This window comes from Tachypleus tridentatus, chromosome 9 (genome assembly GCF_004210375.1).
Source record: "Tachypleus tridentatus isolate NWPU-2018 chromosome 9, ASM421037v1, whole genome shotgun sequence".
Lineage (NCBI taxonomy): Eukaryota > Metazoa > Arthropoda > Merostomata > Xiphosura > Limulidae > Tachypleus > Tachypleus tridentatus.
Genome location: NC_134833.1, coordinates 132,261,335 through 132,283,516, shown reverse-complemented (window position 1 = coordinate 132,283,516; position 22,182 = coordinate 132,261,335). Strand labels below are relative to the sequence as shown.

The following is a 22,182-nucleotide window of genomic DNA, read 5'->3' as shown; positions in this document are numbered from 1 at the left end:
GGTTCTCTATGACTTTTAGAGCTGGTTAAGGCACTTGACCCGCTAATCTGCCGGTTCGAATCCCCATCCAATCGTAATGCTCACTCTTTCAGCCGTGGGGGCGTTATAATGTGACGCTCAATCCCACTATTCGTTGGTAAACAAGTAGCCCAAGAGCTGGCAGTGGGTGATGCTGACTACCTGCCTTCTCTCTTGTCTTTCACTGCTAAATTAGGGACCGCTAACGCAGATAGCCTTCTTGTAGATTTTCATTAACTACCAAACTATTTCACTTTTAAGGGCAAATCTTTGTTTGTTTGTTTTGTATTTAAGCAAAAACTACACAAAGGGCTATCTCTGCTCTGCCCATCACGGATACCGAAAACAGGTTTCTAACGTTGTATGTTCGCAGACATTCCGCTAAGCCACTGGGGGGCTAAAGACGAATGATAATGGGTGTCGTGTCACAAGAAAATCGTTATCGAACACTGCTTCTTTGACTAGATGTTCAGATGCATCTGTTATAAGATTATATTTGTATTAGGAATCGCTGTAAATTTGATCTAAGTAAGAAATTTTTAATTCTCGATTTATATAAAAGAATCTTTACGTGGTAGCAAAAAATGAATCATATTTTCGGAATCTTCGTAGCTGAATTATGGAAAATCCATTATTAAAACCAAGACAACTTTTATGAAGTTTAAATTCGCAGGCCTGTGTGATTTCTGAAAGATGTGCGTGTGTTTTCTTATAGCAAAGCCACATCGGGCTATCTGCTGAGTTCACCGATGGGAATCGAACTCCTGATTTTGGTGTTGCAAGTCCGTAAACTTAGCACTATACCAGCGAGGGACTTTTGAAAGATGAATGGCCACCACAAGGGGAAAAGTGTTTTGGAAAAACCAGAGAAAATGTAGATTCACAATTATATATACATATATGAAAATTAAGAAATGCAATAATATAGTTAGTACTTTAACACACAAATGGTTAGGACTTATAAGTAAAAGTAGAGAAAATATATAAGAAATTGGAGTTAACAGGGTTTAATATACCATTCATTGTGCCAATAATAACATATATTGTAGATATGTATGTATGGTTGTATAACTTGGAAGAATTATTGATGTTATATCGTTGCCGAGCAACCACATGAGACACTCCTCATGAGAGCACAAAATACTAATACGAAATCCTGTTATAAAAGTTTTTGTTTTTATTTTCAAGGTATTTAGAAAATAGTATTTTGTAGAGTAATATAGTGGCGCAACCTAGCTAACAAACCACCTCTTACATACCGAACGCAATACGACAGTAATACTCAAAGCCATAAAAACACCTGTTCTTGGGCAAGGCCATAAATTTTCAAACACAGAACTGACTAGTCTTAGTGTCATGGCGACGTGTATGTTATCTCTAACACTCTCTAATGGAGAACGAGATATAACTGTTCAGGTTTCTCCAGAGGTCCACGAAAAAATCTTAAATGGTGAGGTTTAGGTTTTAATGCTTTATATTACATTAATTTGTGGTATAATTGTTAATGTGATAAAACATAAACTATAAATTGTATATAATTGATGAAAATATGGAACTTATAACTACAATAGTAGAAGTTATAAAAACTTGCGTTTTTGCTGTACTTTGTACCTGTACTTAGTGTTACATAAGTTTAAATTATTACTTGTGTTGAACTCATTTAAAGTCAGCGAAATCAATGCTATTTGTTTATTTTAGTATAAAGCTACACAATGGGCTGTCTGTGCTCCGCTTTCCATGAGGAATCATACTTTTGAGTTTTAATCAGTGTTGTAATTTGAAACCCTGTAATTTTAGTAAATTTTCTGCCAACGCAATAGTGAAACCTTGGTCTAGCTCTCAGAAAGTCAAACCTGATTGGATTTAACTCTAAACGACAGAAAATCAAAAATTTAGTTTGAATATTAATGTATGAACTTCAGAATGTTAAATGCTACAAACATTTGAAACTTCCAATACATTTCCTTATTTAACAGATTACAAGAGTGCTTATTAGAAAAGGCAAAATCATGCCCCCATCAAGTTGAAGTCACCTGAAAGTCTTAAAAGTGTAAAAATGATTGTTTTCATAAGTTAATATAATCTAGCTGGACAAACCTTTGCTCATTTGGGGATGTGTAATAAGCCGTATCATTCATTTTCTATGTGAAACGTAAATGCATCACATTTACAAAATTAATTTCACTTGATTGTGATCTTTCTAGTTCTTTTAAATCTTATATCATAGTGTTGTTGAGAGCTGTACACTATCAGCAAAACAGTTTTGTATATTAATTCTGCAATTTGAGTAATATGAAACATTCACAAATGGTGGGATTATTTAGGTGATATTCTGGGGGTTAAGAAAACACAGAGTGAACTGTCTGGTGTTTCGTGTATGAAGTATGACACAACTGAAGATTTAAGATGATTCAGTGGCAATGTTGGGAAGTATAGAGATTATAGAAGTAGTAGACTTGCCTAATACATGGAACAGGAAAGGTTGGACTTGCTAATAGTTTATTTATGTTTATTGGTTAAGGTTGTGAAATAGGGATATTAACTTGTCAAATATTATGGAAATTTATTTATTTGTAACTATGTATCACAAATGTCAATATAGGATCATAAATTTATAAATTTAGAAAAAAGTATTATCTGTTTAAGTATTGTAGAGGTTGCTAGATCAAAGTAATTTTTTTGTAATTCTGAGATTTAAGTATTGTAATGCTGAGATCAATTTGAACAAGTAAATGAGATCAGTTTGAGTTTATTGTTTGAGATCAGAATTATTGTCAGTGTTTAGTAATCACTATTGGGAAAGTTTGAACTGTAATGCTGAGATTTTATACAAAGTTTGAAAAGGTAATGCTGAGATCAGTTTGAACAAGAAATTATTGTAATGCTGAGATCAGTTTGAACAAGTAATTATTGTTGCTGAGATAACTTATTGAATGCTGAGATCAGCAGTTGTAACAGGTCAAACTTGAATATACACATGTATATGTGTATTAGTACTTTGATCAGATATTACAGTCCTCTATATTGTAGAGGATATGTTTTCAAGAGCATTGTCTATGTAGCATTACACTGTGATATTCTATGAAATTAATAACATTGTATATCAAAATATAGTCTTAACAAAAACCACTAGTCAGCAGCAGTGTCATAATTACTCTAAGATCAAAGAATGAAAAAACATAACTACGTGTTGTGGGTTGTTACATTATTACATTGAAGACTGGTAAAATATCTTATCAGTCTGGATACCACTATCACAAATAGTACATTTTGTTGAATTGAACAAACATTACAAATATACAATAAAGATTCATAGCATCACATTTCTGGTGTATGCTGTGCACTTCAGTTATTCCTTAAAAATATTAAACTCATATTAATGGACAGATTTCTTGTTCCATATGAAAATAGAAACAGGCATTTTCCTATTATCCATTGAAAATTGAATGTTTATTTCTTATGTCAAAAGAAATCATGTTTCTTTGATATAAGTGTTTGTTGATTAAACCACATGTAGCCTTTCTTATCATCTTCTACATAAACAAATGACAAAACTGAACAAAAATGAGTTTATTTATTAGTTAGTTTTAAAGCTTTGTTATTTCACAATTTTTTCTAGAATAAGAAGTGCCAAAGCCACTTCAAAGTCTGGCTTTAAGACTTTAAGAATGTCTTATGCTGATTTGGTGAGACTAACATCTTGATAACTGGGCTTGTCGGGCATGTAGCTAAAGGTTATATCATGTTCGCCAAACCAATATGCAATGTTTCTTGCTATGTTATTAGGTGAAGTGCACCGTTACCAATAATAAAATAACAAAATTATTCTCGTGATTTGCTGTTATAAATTATTATTTTGCTATTCAAAGCAACATTTCAAGCTCATACCAACGAAGTACAAAGCATTCCATAATAAGACTGTTAATATTAACTTCTGATTAGAGCAAGTTTTGTACTTAAAGTGTATTAAAAATTAACTTGTTGATCAGTATGGCTACTTAAATATACATTTTGTATGTTTCTGCTTATAAAGATTGGAATGCATTGTTTTATCAGTTGGGTATCCTTGCTTTTTTAATAGTATTTTTAGCAATAATCTCAAGAGTATCTTGTGAGGTTTATCATGCTTAGGAGATTAAAGTTAGTCCTAAATACATGTATATAGCCAACAAGGCAATAATTTCTGTAATAAAATTGTAATAATAACCAATAAACCAAAATAAAAAATTTATATGCCCTTTACTGTTGGCTTTACATTTAATAGGTAAAGAGTGAATGTTGGCTCATTTAAGGAAATAACCATTTTCTATTGTACATGTCCATTGCTTTTAATTATATAAATTACATCTTTGTATTTTCAGAGGTGTTTCTTTTGGGAGTTATGAGTAATTTGTATAGCTTCTGTAATGGTATTTTAGTTTTCTCTTGTGATGATTGGTAACATCAAATGTTGAACTGTCATAGTGTTTCTAATAATTTTATGTTTCTGTTTTCTTTCACAACCTAAGTGTTGCAGTCATGAGTTATGATCCACCTACCAGTCTCTGTATTTGACATTTTTACCAACCACATTTCATGTTTGCATGTGTTACTGTTTGGTCTATATAATGCTGTGTTATCAAAGTGCTTCTTTCAAACTCTTGTTAGATTCTTCTTGGAAAATATAGTGTCTGGATCTGCAGTATAGGAATAATTATCCTTTATATACAGACCTCTTAAAGAGCAACAGAGTTGCTGGTTTAATTCAGAAGGATGTTTGTATGCCTGTTGAAGTTAAATGGTGTGTCCATTTCCATTTTTTTTACAATCTAACCCTTGCATTTGTTTTAAAATCTTACTTTTAAATTTACTAATCTGTGTTCTTCACCTTTTTATGTTTCACTCAAAAACAGATGTAGCACAAATTTCACAATATGAAATTAACATATTTAAAATATCTTTGATATTTTACTACAGTAGATTGTTTGTTCATGCAGTTAATACTGATAATAAAATTTACTTTTTAACTATACAGGTTGTAATTTCTGTTATAATTTATTAAAATCTGAACAAATATTGTTGTAATAAATTTTTGACATATTCAGTGAGGTTCCAGGACTTCAGTCAGTATATGTGTAAGTTTATATCTCAAATGTGTACATTAATAACAGAAAATCTACACTAAAGATATGCAGTTTTCTTTTTTCCACAGTAAAATCTATAAATGTGTTCACAATTTTTTATTGGTTGATAGTAAAGTTAATTCAAATGATAATAATAAACTATGATGAATAAAATAAATAATGCTGTTTTAATAATTCTTACCCTAAATGTCTTACTTATGAATAATAATGACCACAATTTACTTACTTAACCTGTGATCCACAACATCAAAGCTATCTCGACCCTGATCTGCCCTATAAGTACTTCTAAAACAAAATTTTGCTACAGAGCACTACACTTTATATCCTATCAGTTTTGCACATTTTTTAACATGCTGATCATATGACTACTTCCCATTAATCATACTGGCATACCTAGCTCCCTCTACTATTTTAGAACAATATTCACTTTCTTGATTAGCATTCTAGTGTGTAGATGTATGTTTTAACTTACTCTCCATGTGACTACAAAACTTTGATTGTGCTTGATCACAAATTTGTATCAGTTTCAGCTTTTTGTATTTGATTTCCATTGTTTCTACTTGTTTACTGAGATGTTATGTGACTCATACTACCTCGTTTCATGTTATTGTTCCCATTTATTTATTCTAAGAATTCCCTTTGTGTCTCATGGACTGTCCCTTATTGCACTCACTGGTTAGGTTTGTCTACTTTTATGACTGATGTATCCTGACTCGTCCATGGAAGATTGCTGTCTCACAATGTTTCTTCATAATCTATGTCTTTAACTGCTTTTCTTTGCCAGCTTTTCAAGGAAATTGTTCAGGCTGGAATGTGGATAACTCCCAATATATTCATTGCATATTATGTGTACAATATGGCTGTCTTCCTTGGGCAGGTACTGTCTTCCTCCTGTGGCAATTCTATACATCTGTCTGCTTTGAATTAAGTTGATACATATCATTTTGTAGGATATCTGATGGCAGGTGTTGCCTAGTCAGGTATGCCTCTTATTATTTTCAATAAATAATAATAATAAATATATCCATGACTGTTGAAATGGGATGTTTCTGCAGCACCACTAGCAGATTCTCCAGTGGGGTCTGTATACTCATGGACCTCCTGAGTAAAGTAGATGGAGATTTCTACCCATCGTTACAGACTTGTGAATCCTACAGTCAGGATCTATCTACTTTTCAAAATAGGGAATCACAGACACCCTTGCACTGTTTCTGGTTCGTCATCCCCTGAACTCCCCAATGAGTATCCCCACTTCTCTCCTAGTGGAGCACATTAGTCTTTACCACTTCTGGTTCCCAGTCACTAGAAAATTAGACCATGAAGGTTTCTTCTTTAGTACACATGGCCTATTCAAATATATTTCATGGGCCTTACACCCTAGCTACATACTGTTATTTTTTTTTTCTTTATAGTTCATTTACTAGCAAAATACAGTGACTAACTATGGCTTGTTACAACAGGAATGTGGACAGAGGGCTAGTTACGATGACTCTCACAGTTGCACTCACAACAGTAATTTATATCTTTCATAATCCATTGTATTCAAGGTGCTTCCACTGGATGTTTTTGCATAGGTGGACCACATTTGTTGATTAATGTATCTTATACAGTGTTTCCACTGAGGTGCTAGTGTTTATGGTTTGTGCCTGCCAATTCTTTATAGTGAGGATTGTTCTAGAATAGTAGAGGGAACTAGCCACATCAGTATAGATGGTGTAATATAATTGGTGGAGAGCTGACACATGATCAGCACATTTTCTAAAATGCTGCAAAACTAGTGGGGTATAAAGACTGGTTCACTGTAGTGAAATTTTTTTTTAGCAATACTTAGAAAGTATACCAGGATTGAGATAGCTTTTGGTGAGAGTTGAAGTACCTATTGGAAATAAATTTTCAGGGCAGTAAAATGTAAACTTTATTTTAAAAAAGTTATTCTCTTCTTGAAAGGGTGTGAGGGACATGTTGCCCATAAACCCCTAAAAACTATACCTGAACTGTTACTATAATTACACTTACTTTGTATGACAATGAAGTATTTCAGTATGTCTGGAGAGGGTATGGTATACATTTTAGATGAGTCAAAGAAAGTTTTGGTTAGTTATATTGAAAGGAAAAGTTAGTTGTAATGGTGGATGGAAGTCAAAATAATAAATACAATACTTGTTCTAATTGAAAGATTATTATAGTAACAATCTTTTAGTTTAATATTTATAAGTTATACTCCTTAACAAAATTATTAAGAGATGCTTTAGTTGTTTTATGTCACAAACTGACTGGAAGAATGCATGTAGCTTATGGTGTGTTTGTGTATTTTATGACCAAGTTATGTGTTTTAATAAATACATAAAAAAAACTTGAAAAAAGCTCAGTCAGGAGTAAGTCTACGAGCAAAACATATCAAAGCCATTAAATTTTAATATGGCAATATGTGGTAAATGGTAATATCAACACATGTTTGCATGCTATTATAGTATATATTGTAAATGTACAAATTTCTTAAATTTGTAGTATTAGTTACATGGTAGGAAGTTTAATAATATGTGGGTGTGACTGTAAAATTTGGAAATCCCTCGGAAACTTAGGAAACAATTTGAGTTATACAAGTGAGCCAGGCTATAATTAGTTATTGTAGAGTAAGTGATTGAGTTGATGAGTCTGTTATTCTTTTAATGAATAGTCAGTGTATTAGGTAGTAATTTATATTTTTTTCAACCAGATATTCAGTTAGTTTGGTTAGTGTTGTGAATATTGAGTTTGTATTTCAACAAAGAAATACAAGACATAAAATTAGCAAGTGGTACTGGTGTTAGATATAGTTTATGTGAAATTTGATCTGTTGGTAACCATTGGATATGCTAATCTTGGAATTTGAAGTTGAAGAAAGAATTTTTGCTATTGTTAAGTAGGTTGAACTTTCCATTATTTTACCAATTAATCTAAAAGAAGTGGCCAGCAATATAAATTATTACCACAGTACTATGGCATACAAAGCATTAGAATCAAAACTAAATTTAGTCCTTTGCATGTATATACTTATCCAACTTTGTTCTTTTAATTTAAGCAGCATTCATTATGTTAACTTGTAAGCTTTTCCACAAGCTTGCCACAAATGCTTGCAAAGAAGTATATGCAACATAATACTTCTATACCATTCATTTACAAGTTCAATTCTATTTGGCCATAAAGTCTCTGTATAAACTTGCATTTACTTGAACTGTGTCTTCCACTATACATTTGTATCACAGAAGCAGATCACATCTTTTGATGATGCTAACATTTTGAGAAGGTTATTACTGTTAACTGTTCCTTTTTTGGAAGTTCAGTTATCCAATAAACACCTATTTTAGTTTGATCTTGACAACAGTAATTCTTTGTATTTAAGCCTGTGAGCAAATACTGAATTTTCTGGTCATCCAGAAATGGAGTGGCTAAATGATTAATACATTGTTCCTCAAACCACGGTATGTACAACAAAAAGGTTGGTGACAGGTTTTATAGTTTACCATGTGTAGGTTTGTGCTGAACAACAAACATCACAGTAATAATCAGAAATCCTAATTTCAATCATCAATTGATTATTTTCATGACAGTAATTGAGGTAACTGATTGTCTAAATTAATTAGCATTCTCCAGAAACCTGTTATTTACCTTCATAGTTAATGATGTTGTTATAGTTTGAAATGACCCGTACTTGCAGTTGTAAACAAACTTTTTCTTTTGGAGGCAGAAGGATTGTTTGTCTTGGGCATAAAATATGACTTTTCATCCTATGAACAGTTGTGTGAAAGATCAGTTTAAGAAAAATGAATTCATGAAATTATTATTCTTCAGTTACAATTTTACTGTGATATGATTTGTTTAAAATGTGTATGTAATTAAAAATATTTTTCTAGATTCAAGTTATGCTGAAGAAGTTTTTAATGCTTATGAAAGACTGAAAGCCAGAAGCAAAACATGTACTAATTCAGGTGCAACAATGTGTCTACAGTATTCTCACTTGTTTCCTATGAAATCAGTAGACTCTCTGGAAATTCCCTCTAACTTTGGCTCTGAAGAGGAAGGTAGGTTCAGTTTTAGTTATCACAAGATTATCAACAGAACTAGCTCCAGATTGGATCTGTCTGAAGGAGTGAGCACAAGCTTGAGAAAAGTACTGTTCAACTTTGACATTATAGAATGTTTTTAATCTATTATTTGGATGTACTGGATTACATCTTATTCTTATGATAAATGTTCATTTTTGGAGTGAAAGGTGATAATTACCTGCTGTATGAGATTATAATAATAGGACTTTTGAACTCTATTTTCAAGAACCTTGTCTTTAGATTGAGAGAAAGTTTTTCACCAGCCGTAAAATCCACCAATGACTCATCAACTGGTTGTTAAAATCTTGAAAATATGGTTTCATTTGCAACTTTATTTTGTTAACAGAAAACATAACTGTAAACTTTTAGTTCTGGATACTGTAGCAATGAGAAGTTATTGATTCTTTGTGGTGATTAGGTTTCCTAGTGTTATGTATAGGTCTTGGGTATTTACAGCTCATTGTCTTACACCTCTGTCCAGTATGCTACATAGTAACCTTGGATTCAAGTCCTAAAAAGAGCAAGTTCTTTGTTTGACTGTGTTGTAGCACCCAGCTTATAAACGTGTTACCAACTTAGTGAATGTCATAATTCATAAGTATTTTAACACAGCATATTAGACCGATATGATATTAGTGTTAGATAACTTTATAAATTGACACTGACTTGGCAAAAGAAGTGTTCCTTTAAAATAACTGCTAAGTAGCACAGCAGTATGTATACAGATAGATATATAATGTTAGAAACTCAGTGATGACGAGAAACCCACTTGTTGAGAAATTTATATGCAAAAACGGCTCGTTTGGGCTGAGAAAACACTTTACATAGAAGAGCGAACAACGTTTCGACCTTCTTCGGTCATCGTCAGGTTCACAAAGTGTTTTTATACCCATAGTGAACAGAGCAAAGTAAACTCTTTGTGTAGTTTTGTGCTTAGTAACGAACAACAACTATTAAAACAATTGTGTGACTTGTTATTTTATTATGGAACAAGAAAATGATGAAAGAATTAAATGACTGTCCTGCAGAAAATAGCCAGTATTAAGATTCCAGTTGGGTCTAGTTTGAAAGTGCTGAATTATTGTTGATGCTGTTGCTATTTTAAAGTGTTGTTTAGTGAAGGTTCTGGAAATTGCAAATCTTTTTTATTTTAGTTGTTACAGAATGATGTCATGGAGTATGAAAAAGACTTTGGTTTGAACATTTCTATGATATTATAGCTTCCTGCTGAATCTTTTTCTGTGTTAGAAATAAAAAGCCAACAACATAGTGGATGCATATATAGAAATTTTTATGTTAAGAGTGAAAATCTGATTACTCATGTGTATTAGGCCCAGCATGGCCAGGTGGGTTAAGGCGTTTGACTTGTAATCTGAGGGTCGTGGGTTCGAATTACCGTTGCACCAAACACACTCGTCCTTTCAGCCATGGGGGCATTATATGTGACAGTCAATCCCACTATTCATTGGTAAACGAGTAGCCCAAGAGTTGGCAGTGGGTGGTGATGACTAGCTGCCTTCCCTCTAGTCTTATATTACTAAATTATGGATGGCTAGTGTAAGTAGCCCTAGAGTAGCTTTGGACAAAATAAAAAAAAAAAAAATCATTTGTATTCAACCACTGATTGAGAGAGTTTAAAAGGGGGCTTATTTAAAATTGTTCTTGGCTGAAAAGAAAATCAGTTGATGCATTTGAAGTTACTCCTTTAAAACATGTGGAGATAATTGAGATGGCTATGGGTTGGACAGTACTTGTATTTATAGCCTCTTTGATTGTCATAATCGTACAATATTTGTAGGCCTAAATGCAAACTTTTTCAACAGATTTCTTTCTTTTTTTTGTTGATTTATGTAATCATTTATTAGAAAAAAAAATTAAATCAGTACATTTAATCTTTAGTGTGCAAGCTTGTAACTTGGTTATATTATATGTAAGTCTTAACACTTTTTGACTGAGTGATGGGTCAGTTGACCTTTTGTCATCCAACCATTTCAGGATTTTGTGTTAACACACGTTAACTCCAATTGTGATAATTTTTATGTATGAGATAATTTTATTAATTTTTTCCCACTAGTAAATAAACTTGATACACTATATGGATAACTGAAATTTAACCTGACAAAATGTACAATAAATAGGAACAACTTATATTGGGAATGTAAGTTTTAGGAAATGTTTCAAATGATAAAACCAGATTATTCCCTAATAAACTGTAGCTGTTATCCTAATACTGTTTCTCATAGCTGTATATTTTGGCAAGTATAAAGATGGTTAGTGATGAAATACTTTTGGATTTTATAGCTAAATAATGAAGATAAATAAGTAGTTCATATTCTGCAGTAAGTGTTGCATTATGAAGGGAAGTTATGTGAAAATATACTTCAAGTAACTGCTGAACATGAAATACACTTAATTTAGATCTCTTATAGTTAAAGAAACATCTACTGTTGCTTTGAGGGCATTAAGATTTTTTTTTGACACATAATTGGTCTTTTTTTTAACCTGCCAATTTAATATATTTACATAGTCTGAGAATGTTAATCAGTATCTATTTTTTACTGCTCAGATGGAAATTGTTTTCTAATTGAACAACAACAAAAATATTACTTATGGATGAGTACATTATATTAAAACAATATTGGATCCTCACTGCATCATTATAGTCCATATTTCTATGAACAGTCATACTCTGCATGATGAATGTGCATCCTGACAATAGCCCTACAGTGTAGTTTCCATAAAAATTGCTAAGTAATAAAGAGATCATATCCAAAGCATACCAATAATTTATGCAGCTTTTCATAAACAGCCCAGTGTTTGAATATAATAGATTTCCAGAACCCATTTTAGTAGTTTAAATGCACAGAAATCCATTGGTGCTACATCAGGTGTCTTGACCAGCATGTCTTTGTATAGCACAGCATGAATATCTATTTCATTTTCTAGCTGCTTGAAACCATATCCTGTTAATCTTGTTTACATACAAATCTAGCATTTTTTGTGTGGAATAAAGGGTTCAGAACATTTGTCTGATGGTAAGAAGTTAACCTTGTTACAGTATCCAGCAATCATCATGAATCCCTTTGTGAAATTTTTTCCAACATGCTATATAAACTTTAGAAATTTTTATTCTCTGTTGACTAACAGAGGATGGTATTTTGCTAGCAAGGTGCTGTTTATACAGTTTTGGTCTTTCTTGAATATGTCATAGAAGCAACTTGTATACATGACTTGTCATTTTCCAAAAAAAAAAAAACTTTTTCGGTATTATGTTGCCTGAGGTATTTGTATGGCCTTTGTTACTGACTTTTGTATCTTACCTAAGATGCCAAATATCCCAATGTTGAAAATTATAATTTTACAATTTGAACATGTATTCAACCCGAGCTTATGAATATTTTGTTTTTGAAAGGGCTCTTACTTACCCTTCCCAGAATTAATAATCTTTGGTTTTTATCATACTACCTACAAAATGTCAAAGATTGTAAAAAATGTGGTTCTGATACATTCTGTTCTACTGTGAACTTATATCAACTTAAATGTAAATGTCTTGTGACTTGATGATTTGCTTGTTTAATTGCTTTTTAACATAACCTATTCAGTTTTTCCTATTCTCAAACAACTAAGAATTTTGTAAATTATCTTTATATTTTTGCTGCAAAAACATTTGTCTATTTGCATGCTTTAAATGCTATGCTAAATATATTTAAATTCCATGATGGTGCTCATTTTGTCACCCAGAGCTATCTTGATCCTGGTCTGTCCTTTAAACATTGTTAAAAACATTTAGTACAGTAGTCCTTATGTCCCATCAGTTTTGCACCATTTTAGAATGTGGTGATCATGTGAATATCCACCAGTTATATTGCTCCATTTATACTAGTGAAGATAGCTCCCTCTACTGTTTTAAAACAATTCTCACTTTCTCGATTGGCATTATGTTGTTTTAATGTGTTTTAACTTACTCTTCATATTACAAAGTTTTGAATATTCTTGATCACAAATTTATATTGTTTCAACTTCACGTTTCTCCTTGTGTTTGATTTCCATTGTTTCTACATGTTTGTTTTAGAAATTTTTTTCTTCTGAATTCTGATCTGTTTAAATGAATTTGAGGTTTATTATAGTGGATGATGAAATTTCTGTGATGGTTGACAATGGTTATGATATGAATCCCCCAGGTCTAGGGATTGGGTGTGTGTTTTACATTTGACCAACTATTTATTCCTTTCACATTATGATTTTTTCTGAGGAAGGAACTAACTACTTGGTGAAAATTTCTTTCTCCAGTACCTTTCATCCACAGCGTGCTAGTTTAATTTATAAATGACTGTCACTTGTGGAACTTGTGTGCAAAGCAGATGGGGATTTTACATATCCTTACTGATTTCTGATTCCTACAATCAGGGTCTATCTTCTTTTCAAAACAGGGAATCACAGACACCCATTAGTACGTCTGCTTTGTTGTTCCTCCCAACTCCCCAGTGACTTCTGAGTGAGTTTTGAAAATCAAATAAACCTCTTCAGCCCATGTGTAGCCACTTGATGAGAATATAGCTACAGTTTTTACAATTATTACAGTGCTAAATAGTGAACTATATAATAACATTTAGTATCCAAGGGGCTTCTCCCACATTTTTGCCCAGACAGACTGCACTTGTTTATCATATATTTGTTGTGCAAGGTACTTCCACTGAATGTTTTGTTTTTTGCCCAGATGAACTGCACTTGGTATGATCTGACATAATCCATGGTGTTTCTCCTGGATTATTTTTGTCCAGGAAGACTGCATTTGGCATAATTCTATGAATCCAAAGTGCTTCCCTTGGATTGTTTTTCCCTCGGTGGATCATTCTTGTTGATTTCAAATTCTTATGTTTCGTGCATCTCCAGTTTGTTTTTTGCTTGGACCAGACTTGGTCTATTCAACTAAATTTCATAGTTTTTATGACCTAGCTGTATATTGTTTTCATTTTTCTCTCTAGTTCCTTTACTTGCACCTTACTCTGGCTCACTATCATTATGTTTGGTATTATGTCTTGTTTCATACAATGGCTCATTCTAACATCAATTTGGATAGAGGGCTCATTATGATGACCCTCAGGAGCACACTCGTAACAGTATTTCATATCTTTCATAATCCTACACATCCAAGGTGCTTTCCATAAATGTTTGCCTCATTGGACCACACTTGTTGATATCTGTGTGTTATACAATGCATTTCCATTGATTGTTTTGCCCAGATGGGACCACTCTTGGTATAATCTAGTGTAACCCATGAACTTCTGTTGGAACAAACATACAGATGAAGGAAAGTGGTTGCAGGTGCCTTTCCATATGAATCAACACCATACTGATTTATGTCATAGTTATCCAGCACTTCCTACACTGATTCAGTGCTGTGCATCTATTTATTGACCAATGGTACCTGTCAATTCAGTTCCACCTCAGTTGTATTACTGTACTGATTGCTAGGTGGAGAAGTGTTATATCCCACTTTTCATATTCTAGCACATTCATTCTTTCAGTGTGGTCTCTTTCCACTTGACTTAAGATTCATGAGCCTTCACCAGATCCTACACCTTGGCAGTTTGGGATTCTAGCTTTGGATAAGTGGAGGTAGTACCATTTCTTAAGTTAACATTTTCTTCCTCAGAAAATGTATTTCTAATAGTGTCAATGTTTTGGTACAAGTGGGCTGGGATTCTTTTACAGAAAGTGCCTGCAACTTGTTGGTGATGAATTCGAACAAGAAACAGACAGCACTCAATCCACATGTTATAAAATAATATATTCAAAGCAAGTTGCACGTATATACAAAAAATTCTTTACACTATAAAATATCAAAGTTGTATGTAAAATTCTAAATAATTCTCTTCTTGTTAAGTCCACACAGACTAATTTAGTTACTTTAGAATCAAACTGACAAAACAAATTTATGTTTCTTACTATACAATCTGAGATAAGTTCACTTACATTACCCTGTGGGTTGCCACAGTTGTATCCAAAGCTTTAAATAATTATCTCATTTTTGTCAAAGTCCACACAGGCACTTTGAGAATACATATAACTCTCCTTATCTCTGTTAAACTGTGAAACTCATTTTAAAATATTTCCCATTACAGCTAAATAAATAATCATGCAGTCTGACTTCACTTCCACTAACTTGATTTTTACATCACTAAACTTGGTTACTGCAGTTGTATTGAGAGCTTTAAATAATTATCTATTTTTTCATCACAAGCCCACACAAGTTAGTTTGGTTAATTTAGAACCCAACTGACAAGACAAATTATTACTTTTTTATCTCTGTTGTTGAAATATAGCTGTGAAACACACTATAGAAATTACCTCTTAAAGCTAATCACATGCACACACGCTTCTAACTTTACATTTTCTTTCACTAACTAACTTTTTCTATCTTTTTAACTTACCGTATCTGCATGTATTTATAACATGTGACAAAAGAATTCAGAACTAACACCAATAAAATTATACAGAACTAGAAAAACTTGGAAGCTTCAAGTAAGATGCTGTCAACAATATTACTTAAACCTAGTATAACAATCAAACTATATATGACTCGCACAGAGTTATACAACAAACTTGTCATAACTATTACTTTTAAAAGAATCAACTTTTAACACTTGTTATGAAAACTAAATCATTAAATAACTATTAACCTGAACAGTCTCGCATATCCGACAGAAAGGAATTTATCTTCTCATACCAACTTTCCACCCTTCCTCCCCACCGAGATGCTGGTGTTTATGGTTTGTGCCTGCCAATTCTTGATAGTGAGGTTTGTTCTAGGATAGTGGAGGGAGTTAGCTACACCAGTATTGGTGGCACAGTACAGTCGGTGTAGAGTGATCATATGATCAGCATATTTTCTTGAATGGCCCAAAACTAATGGGGTATAAAGATTATTTGTACTGTACAAAAATTTGTTTTAGCAATACATATAAGGCAGACTGGAATTGAGATAGCTTCAGGTGAGAGGAAGTAACTACCTATTGGAAATGCATTTTTTAGAGTAAGAAAATTTTAACATACTGTTGTTTGGCTAAGTCAAATTTAATGATAGTAAAGAGGTCTTCATAAACTTGTGTTTATGTATGTTCTTTCATTGTGCAAATAACATTTGTGTGTAGTATTAAAAATTCTTTCATGTTGAAATTATATTTTCTAGAAGTATACAATGAATATGAAAAACTAAAGAGTGCAACTGAGGCAATTGCTGACTTTTGTGAAGTACCAATATGTACAACACCCTTAGAAACAGCTCCTATTGTGACCCTAACAGAGACCTCTGTTTCTACATCTGGAGAAATGGTGTGTGCAAAACCTTTCACAACAATTCCCTTCATGCCCACAACATGTGAAATACCTAACAGTAGCTCTGAAGAGATGATTTTCAAAACAGCTTTGCCTTCAGCTCCCCTGATAATAACAACAGTTGAAACAATTGCTTCTTCTGAAAAGCTAAACTATACAAGATGTTTACCATCAAATACAGCAGAGGGAGTTTCTAATCCATCAAGAGATCCAGCACAAGTACAAACTAAATATTCATCTGCATCTCCATTGAAGTTACAGGATATATCCTCAAACTCTCTTCGATATGAGGATGAAGGTAATCTCTTAATCATTAATGCTAACATATTTTATGGTTTGTTTTCTACCTACTTATAATAAAGATCAATTTTGTATCTATGAAAATTTCAATTAGAATCTTATAATTCTTATATATTATTATGTACAACAAGACTCACTTAAGTTTGTAATTATTTCTTCAGATGGTCGTAATTAACACTTCAACCTCTTACCTTTCTTTTGTTTTAGGCTTAACAAATTGATTTTAAATTCTAATGCTACTCAGTTTTTATCAAAGTAATTGTTATTAAAACGTATAAGTATATTTTATTTCTAGTATAATAAAAGAAATATTATAGCAAGAGTTAATCAATGGTGCTATATAATCATAAATTTGTATTATAAACATATTTACCTTGTATACTTCAGTACACAAACAATAATAACATGTTAACAATAACTTAAAATTTTCTTTTCATGAATGATGACAGTTTAATTTTATTATGTTCAACTAGCTCTCAATCTCTCTTAATTTAAGACTTTAAAATTTTAAATAATTTTTATTTTGAAATGAGAATTAAGTAACTTGGGAAATAAGGGAAAAATAGATTCTTGTTTTACTATTAAGTATTTAAATCTTCCCCATGTATAGAGTATTAAATCTAGAATTTGATATAACTGAATGTAAACATGTTGTTGATACTTATGAATCAGGCCCGGCATGGCCAAGCGTGTTAAGGCGTGTGACTCGTAATCTGAGGGTCGCGGGTTCACATCCCCGTTGCGCCAAACATGCTTGCCTTTTCAGCCGTGGGGGCATTATAATGTGATGATCAATCCCACTATTCATTGGTAAAAGAGTAGCCCAAGAGTTGGTGGTGGGTGGTGATGACTAGCTACCTTCCTTCTAGTCTTACACTGCTAAATTAGGGAAGGCTAGCATGGATAGCCCTCGAGTAGCCTTGTGCGAAATTCAAAAAACAAACAAACAAACTTATGAATCAAGAATTTATTTCAGATGCATTTTATGGATAACTGTTGTTTTCTTACATGAATATAAAGTTTGTATTTTACTAAAAATCTTAATTAATGAAACTGTATATAGTTTTTTTGTATTTATGTGCTTAAACCAAAGTATAACATTTTAACAACTGTTATATGGGCAAATTGGGTCACATTTTTCCTAAAGTTAGGGTAAATGGAAATCAATTTTAAAATTTCATTGTGGAAATTATACTGAATGAAAGTATTGATGATGAGGATTTAATTCTTTCAGAGCAAAATATCAAGTATAGATGAGGGTGTTGCCACATATATGTCAAGTGTAGATGAGGGTGTTGCCACATAGCTAATACCCATTAATACGTCAAACTCTATGTATTAGGAATATCAGACATCTAGCAAGCAGTGTATTTCTTAACAGCTTTATTTGAAATGTGTTTATAAGTTATTGTATTTAGCTAAAACTTTCAGTAGTTTTGGGTATCAATGTCAATTTTACACGAATAGAAAATTTTGTGATATTGTAGTGAAGAACACAATGGAGCTAATAAAACCCTTCCCTAGATAGAATGCAACAGGAGTTTTGAATGTACTTTAATAATAATATTTAACTTGTGACAGGATATGAGTTCTTTGGTTACTTTGTTATCATTTACAATTTATTTTCCTATGTTAAGCAATAACTGGTATGTATCGTTGTGTAAGTAACGGAATACATTTTCTTTAGTACTGAAATACTGAATATAATTATAACTTACTTTATCAATATAATTAAAGGATTCACTTTCACAGAATCTTTGACTTGATAAATTTCTTGTCAAAATCTTTTCTCATATCATATATATTTCTGCATTCTTTCATCACTTATTCATCTTTGTCATAATCATTTCAACTTCACTTCCCCCACTTAAGGTGAAAATGTCATTATCCTTAACATCCATACAACCATTTTCATCATGTACAACTTCATTAATATTCACAATATTCTCATGGTTGTTTTCTTGTAACATTTGTTGCATTTTTAGTACTTCCCAGTACACTTTTTGGCTGACTTCCCCCATGTCATCAACTCAACAGAAATTGATGATCCATTACATTCACAACTGCAAAGAGAGCATTTTGAACATCTAGAGTTTTTACGTTCACAATACAATAGTTCCATTTTGAACTAAAATTGCAATTCTTTGACAATCATTGAAAGATTTGTTAGCAATTTTGACACATCAATTTGGAGAAGCTGCTGGTCCACTGAAGCTAAATGTGAGATAAATTGTTGTCTTTTTTTTGTCCAATTATAGTGCTCAAAAAAAAGGAAACAAAAAAACAAACCTATTTCCACAGTGGGTTGTTTTCTGTAGTCAATATTAGCTTATGTAATTTGCAAATACTGGCAACCTTAAAATTCAGTGTTTACCAATAAATGTTCTGTTCAGTTCTTAAATGATAGGTGGTTTGGATTTTACGTTATGAGGGTGTAAATGTACGTTAGCTTATACTTTATTATGTCATAATAATAACTACAATTGATTTTACTTTCAGAAAGGTTTACTTGGACATATGCGACAACCCTTTTGTTAATTAACGAGTACAGACGACGCCAGCAAAGGTTTGAAGATAAAACAACTTTGAAAAAGAGTGTTTGGAAGGAAGTTGTGGCAGTTTTCAAAAAACATGGTTATGCAATTTCTGTGAAGCTTTTGAGGAAAAAATGGTCTAATATGATCAGCACCTACAAAAAAATCAAAGATCGCACCATAGGGACAGGTGAAGGAGTCACTGGAAATATTTTTGTGTATGTAATACCCATTCTTAAAACTAAAATTACAGTCATTCTACTGAAATGGATCACAAGTGGTAGTACATAACAAAAATACATACAGTTACCAAACACTGTGAAGTATGTCTTAGAGATGCACCACACAACATAACTGCTAATTGTTTCTAGGACTTAATTAGCCCCAGAAGAATCCTAGCATTAAGAATTCTATAATATCTTTTGAAACTATCTGATCATAAGACCACTTATAATAGGGTTTCAACTAAAAATTCTATTTTCAAGACCCCAATCAGTTTCGAATTCAAGTAAACATAAAATATGTTCAAGTTTCTCCAAATTTAGCCATTTATTTTAACTAGCATAAAAGTATTTCATTCCACTGTAATTTTCAAAGCCACTCATTTCTGATCCTACTGGAGCAGTCAAGTTCTTCAATTAAACCCACTTTCTTCTGAAGTTACCTTAAGTGAGTGGGGAATACTTAAAAAAAAAAAAAAAATCCATTACAATATCTACCAGTGACATTTGAGTACAGTTTAGTCCTGCTAGCTTCTGATTTGAGGGTATGGAGACAATTTTTACAAATGGTGTCCAGGAACACAAAATTTGATGCTTTAATTGAGTTCTGCAAGCCTATCATACCAGATTGACCTTCAAGGTGTGTTTTAATTCCCATTGGAAAAAGAAGGTTTAACTTATAACTTATTGATGCTAGCTTGCTACAGTTTGATTTGTTTTCAGTTTACAGATTCAAGGTTGCTACCATCAAGTTCATGTCAACCAGCTAAGGGAATTAATGTATTGCACTCATAGCTTAGGTAGAAAGCTAGTTAAGTTGTGATAGTCACAAAACATTGTGTGTTATGTTATCATATTGTGTTTTAATCTGAACATTTGAAATGAATAAATATTTAGTACACTAACAACAACTGTAGGAAAAGTTAAGACTAACTCTTATTGACATTTCTAGTCTTCAACCACAGTAAAGTACAAGATCTATAATGTAAATATGAGAAAAATAATTATATAAAAAACATAGGCAAAAATTAAATAAAAAAATAATTTATTTGTGACATATGATTTAAATAAAAATGCCATGAAGACATACATGCAAGAAGCCTGTGCATTCTGTAATTCAAAATTTTTTTTTAAATTCAAGAGGTTCTGGAGGTTAGCTTGTTACATTATGAAGATAAACTTACTACATTATAAGTTTATAGGATTTCATAGTTATATGGTAGTTACAATATTGATCAAAATGACCATGCCAGTGTAGTGAGGGTTAAACATTTTGTGCAATAGATGATTTCGTGTGATAGCTTGGTTATTCTGTGGGTTATTTTCTTAACCTACTATGCATTTAAATTAAAGTCCAAATGATGGTACATTGTTCTGATAAGCTTGTGTAATATTAAATAATACTTTGCCATGTTGTGAACTTTAAAAATAACTTTTGGTAAACCACAGTAAAAAAATGTATAATTGCAGTAGACTAAGGTTACTAGTTTTGGATGTGTTTACTGTAAGTTAAATCTATGTTTTTACAAAACATTCAGGTGAATTCAATTCATCATCTATTACAGAAATGAAAAAAGTAAGTTTATTGTGTCATTTAGTTGGCCTGTTATATAACTAATACCTGTTTTTATCGGAACACACATCCATTCAGTTTTTAATTAAGAACTAATACCTGAAAGATACTAAAGATGAATTGATAGATGAATGGTTACATGGATATATTGACAGGTGGATTGATGGATAAATATAGGAAAAGCAAATTTATGATGATTTGATTGTACCAGGATTTACCTATTTTTGCAATGTAAGTAAAATATAGTAATATGGTAAAGTACAAGTTTGTAGAAACATGAAACTCAAGTACGTCATAATAAATAGAATGTGTATTACAAAATGAATAATCCATAGGTTTTACATGTGTATTTTGTACAAATAGTAGTTTCTTCATGTTAATATTTTAATTTTGTAATAATAATAACTTAACTCTTGTATTGAATTTTAGTGTTTCAATATTATCTCAGATGCTGGATTTTCTAATTTGCTTTTTTTTTTTTTTCACAGATGTTAAATGAACTTTTTGATAAGAACACATCTGATCCACAAATAACTCGCCTGCAACTTCCACTCAGTTCTGAGGCCCCTTCGCTCGATGCATCTACTAGCATTCCACTAGATACCACTCTGCAGTCACCTCCTCAGTCAACAACACTCCCCTCGCAGTCCTGCTCCCCACTAAGAAAAAGACGAAAACGACGGCGTGATGAACAGACACCAAGATGGTTTGTTGAGTTTAGAAAAAAGTGGCGAGAACATGGAAAAAGAACTCTCATGGTTCAGGAAGCCCAACATAAAGAACGAATGAAAAAATTATCGATGCTTACTCAGTCTATAGAAGAATTGTGCAGAGTCATAAAGGAGAAAAAATACTCCATGTAAAAATTTATAGCACTGAAATCAAAGCTAAATATCATGTTATTGAAACTGTATATGTTTATTTTCGTATATTGTTAGTCATAAAATATATATTTCAATTAAAAGGTATGCTCCACCTTTTTACCTTTTT

At 32.1% G+C, this 22,182-nt stretch overlaps 2 protein-coding genes across 4 annotated transcripts in view; one reads left to right on the top strand and one right to left on the bottom strand.

Annotated features, from left to right (window-relative positions):
* Nucleotides 1-22,182, bottom strand: part of LOC143226406 (ninjurin-2-like) — a 52,020-nt gene that overhangs the window by 22,989 nt on the left and 6,849 nt on the right. The gene's annotated exons all lie outside the window — the stretch shown is intronic.
* LOC143226405 (uncharacterized) lies at nucleotides 1,179-22,171 on the top strand. Of its 3 annotated transcripts, XR_013014598.1 has the most exons (7): nucleotides 1,179-1,468; nucleotides 2,343-2,499; nucleotides 9,035-9,202; nucleotides 16,419-16,862; nucleotides 19,364-19,616; nucleotides 21,348-21,423; nucleotides 21,681-22,171. XR_013014598.1 is itself a non-coding variant. In XM_076457335.1 (5 exons), the coding sequence occupies exons 1-5, from the start codon at nucleotides 1,375-1,377 to the stop codon at nucleotides 21,685-21,687; spliced, it is 966 nt and encodes a 321-aa protein (XP_076313450.1). In that variant the 5' UTR covers nucleotides 1,195-1,374; the 3' UTR covers nucleotides 21,688-22,171. The 3 variants fall into 3 exon arrangements, 1 of the variants encoding a protein (XP_076313450.1); XR_013014597.1 differs by lacking the exon at nucleotides 2,343-2,499 and having other exon boundaries at nucleotides 1,182-1,468; XM_076457335.1 differs by lacking the exons at nucleotides 2,343-2,499; nucleotides 21,348-21,423 and having other exon boundaries at nucleotides 1,195-1,468.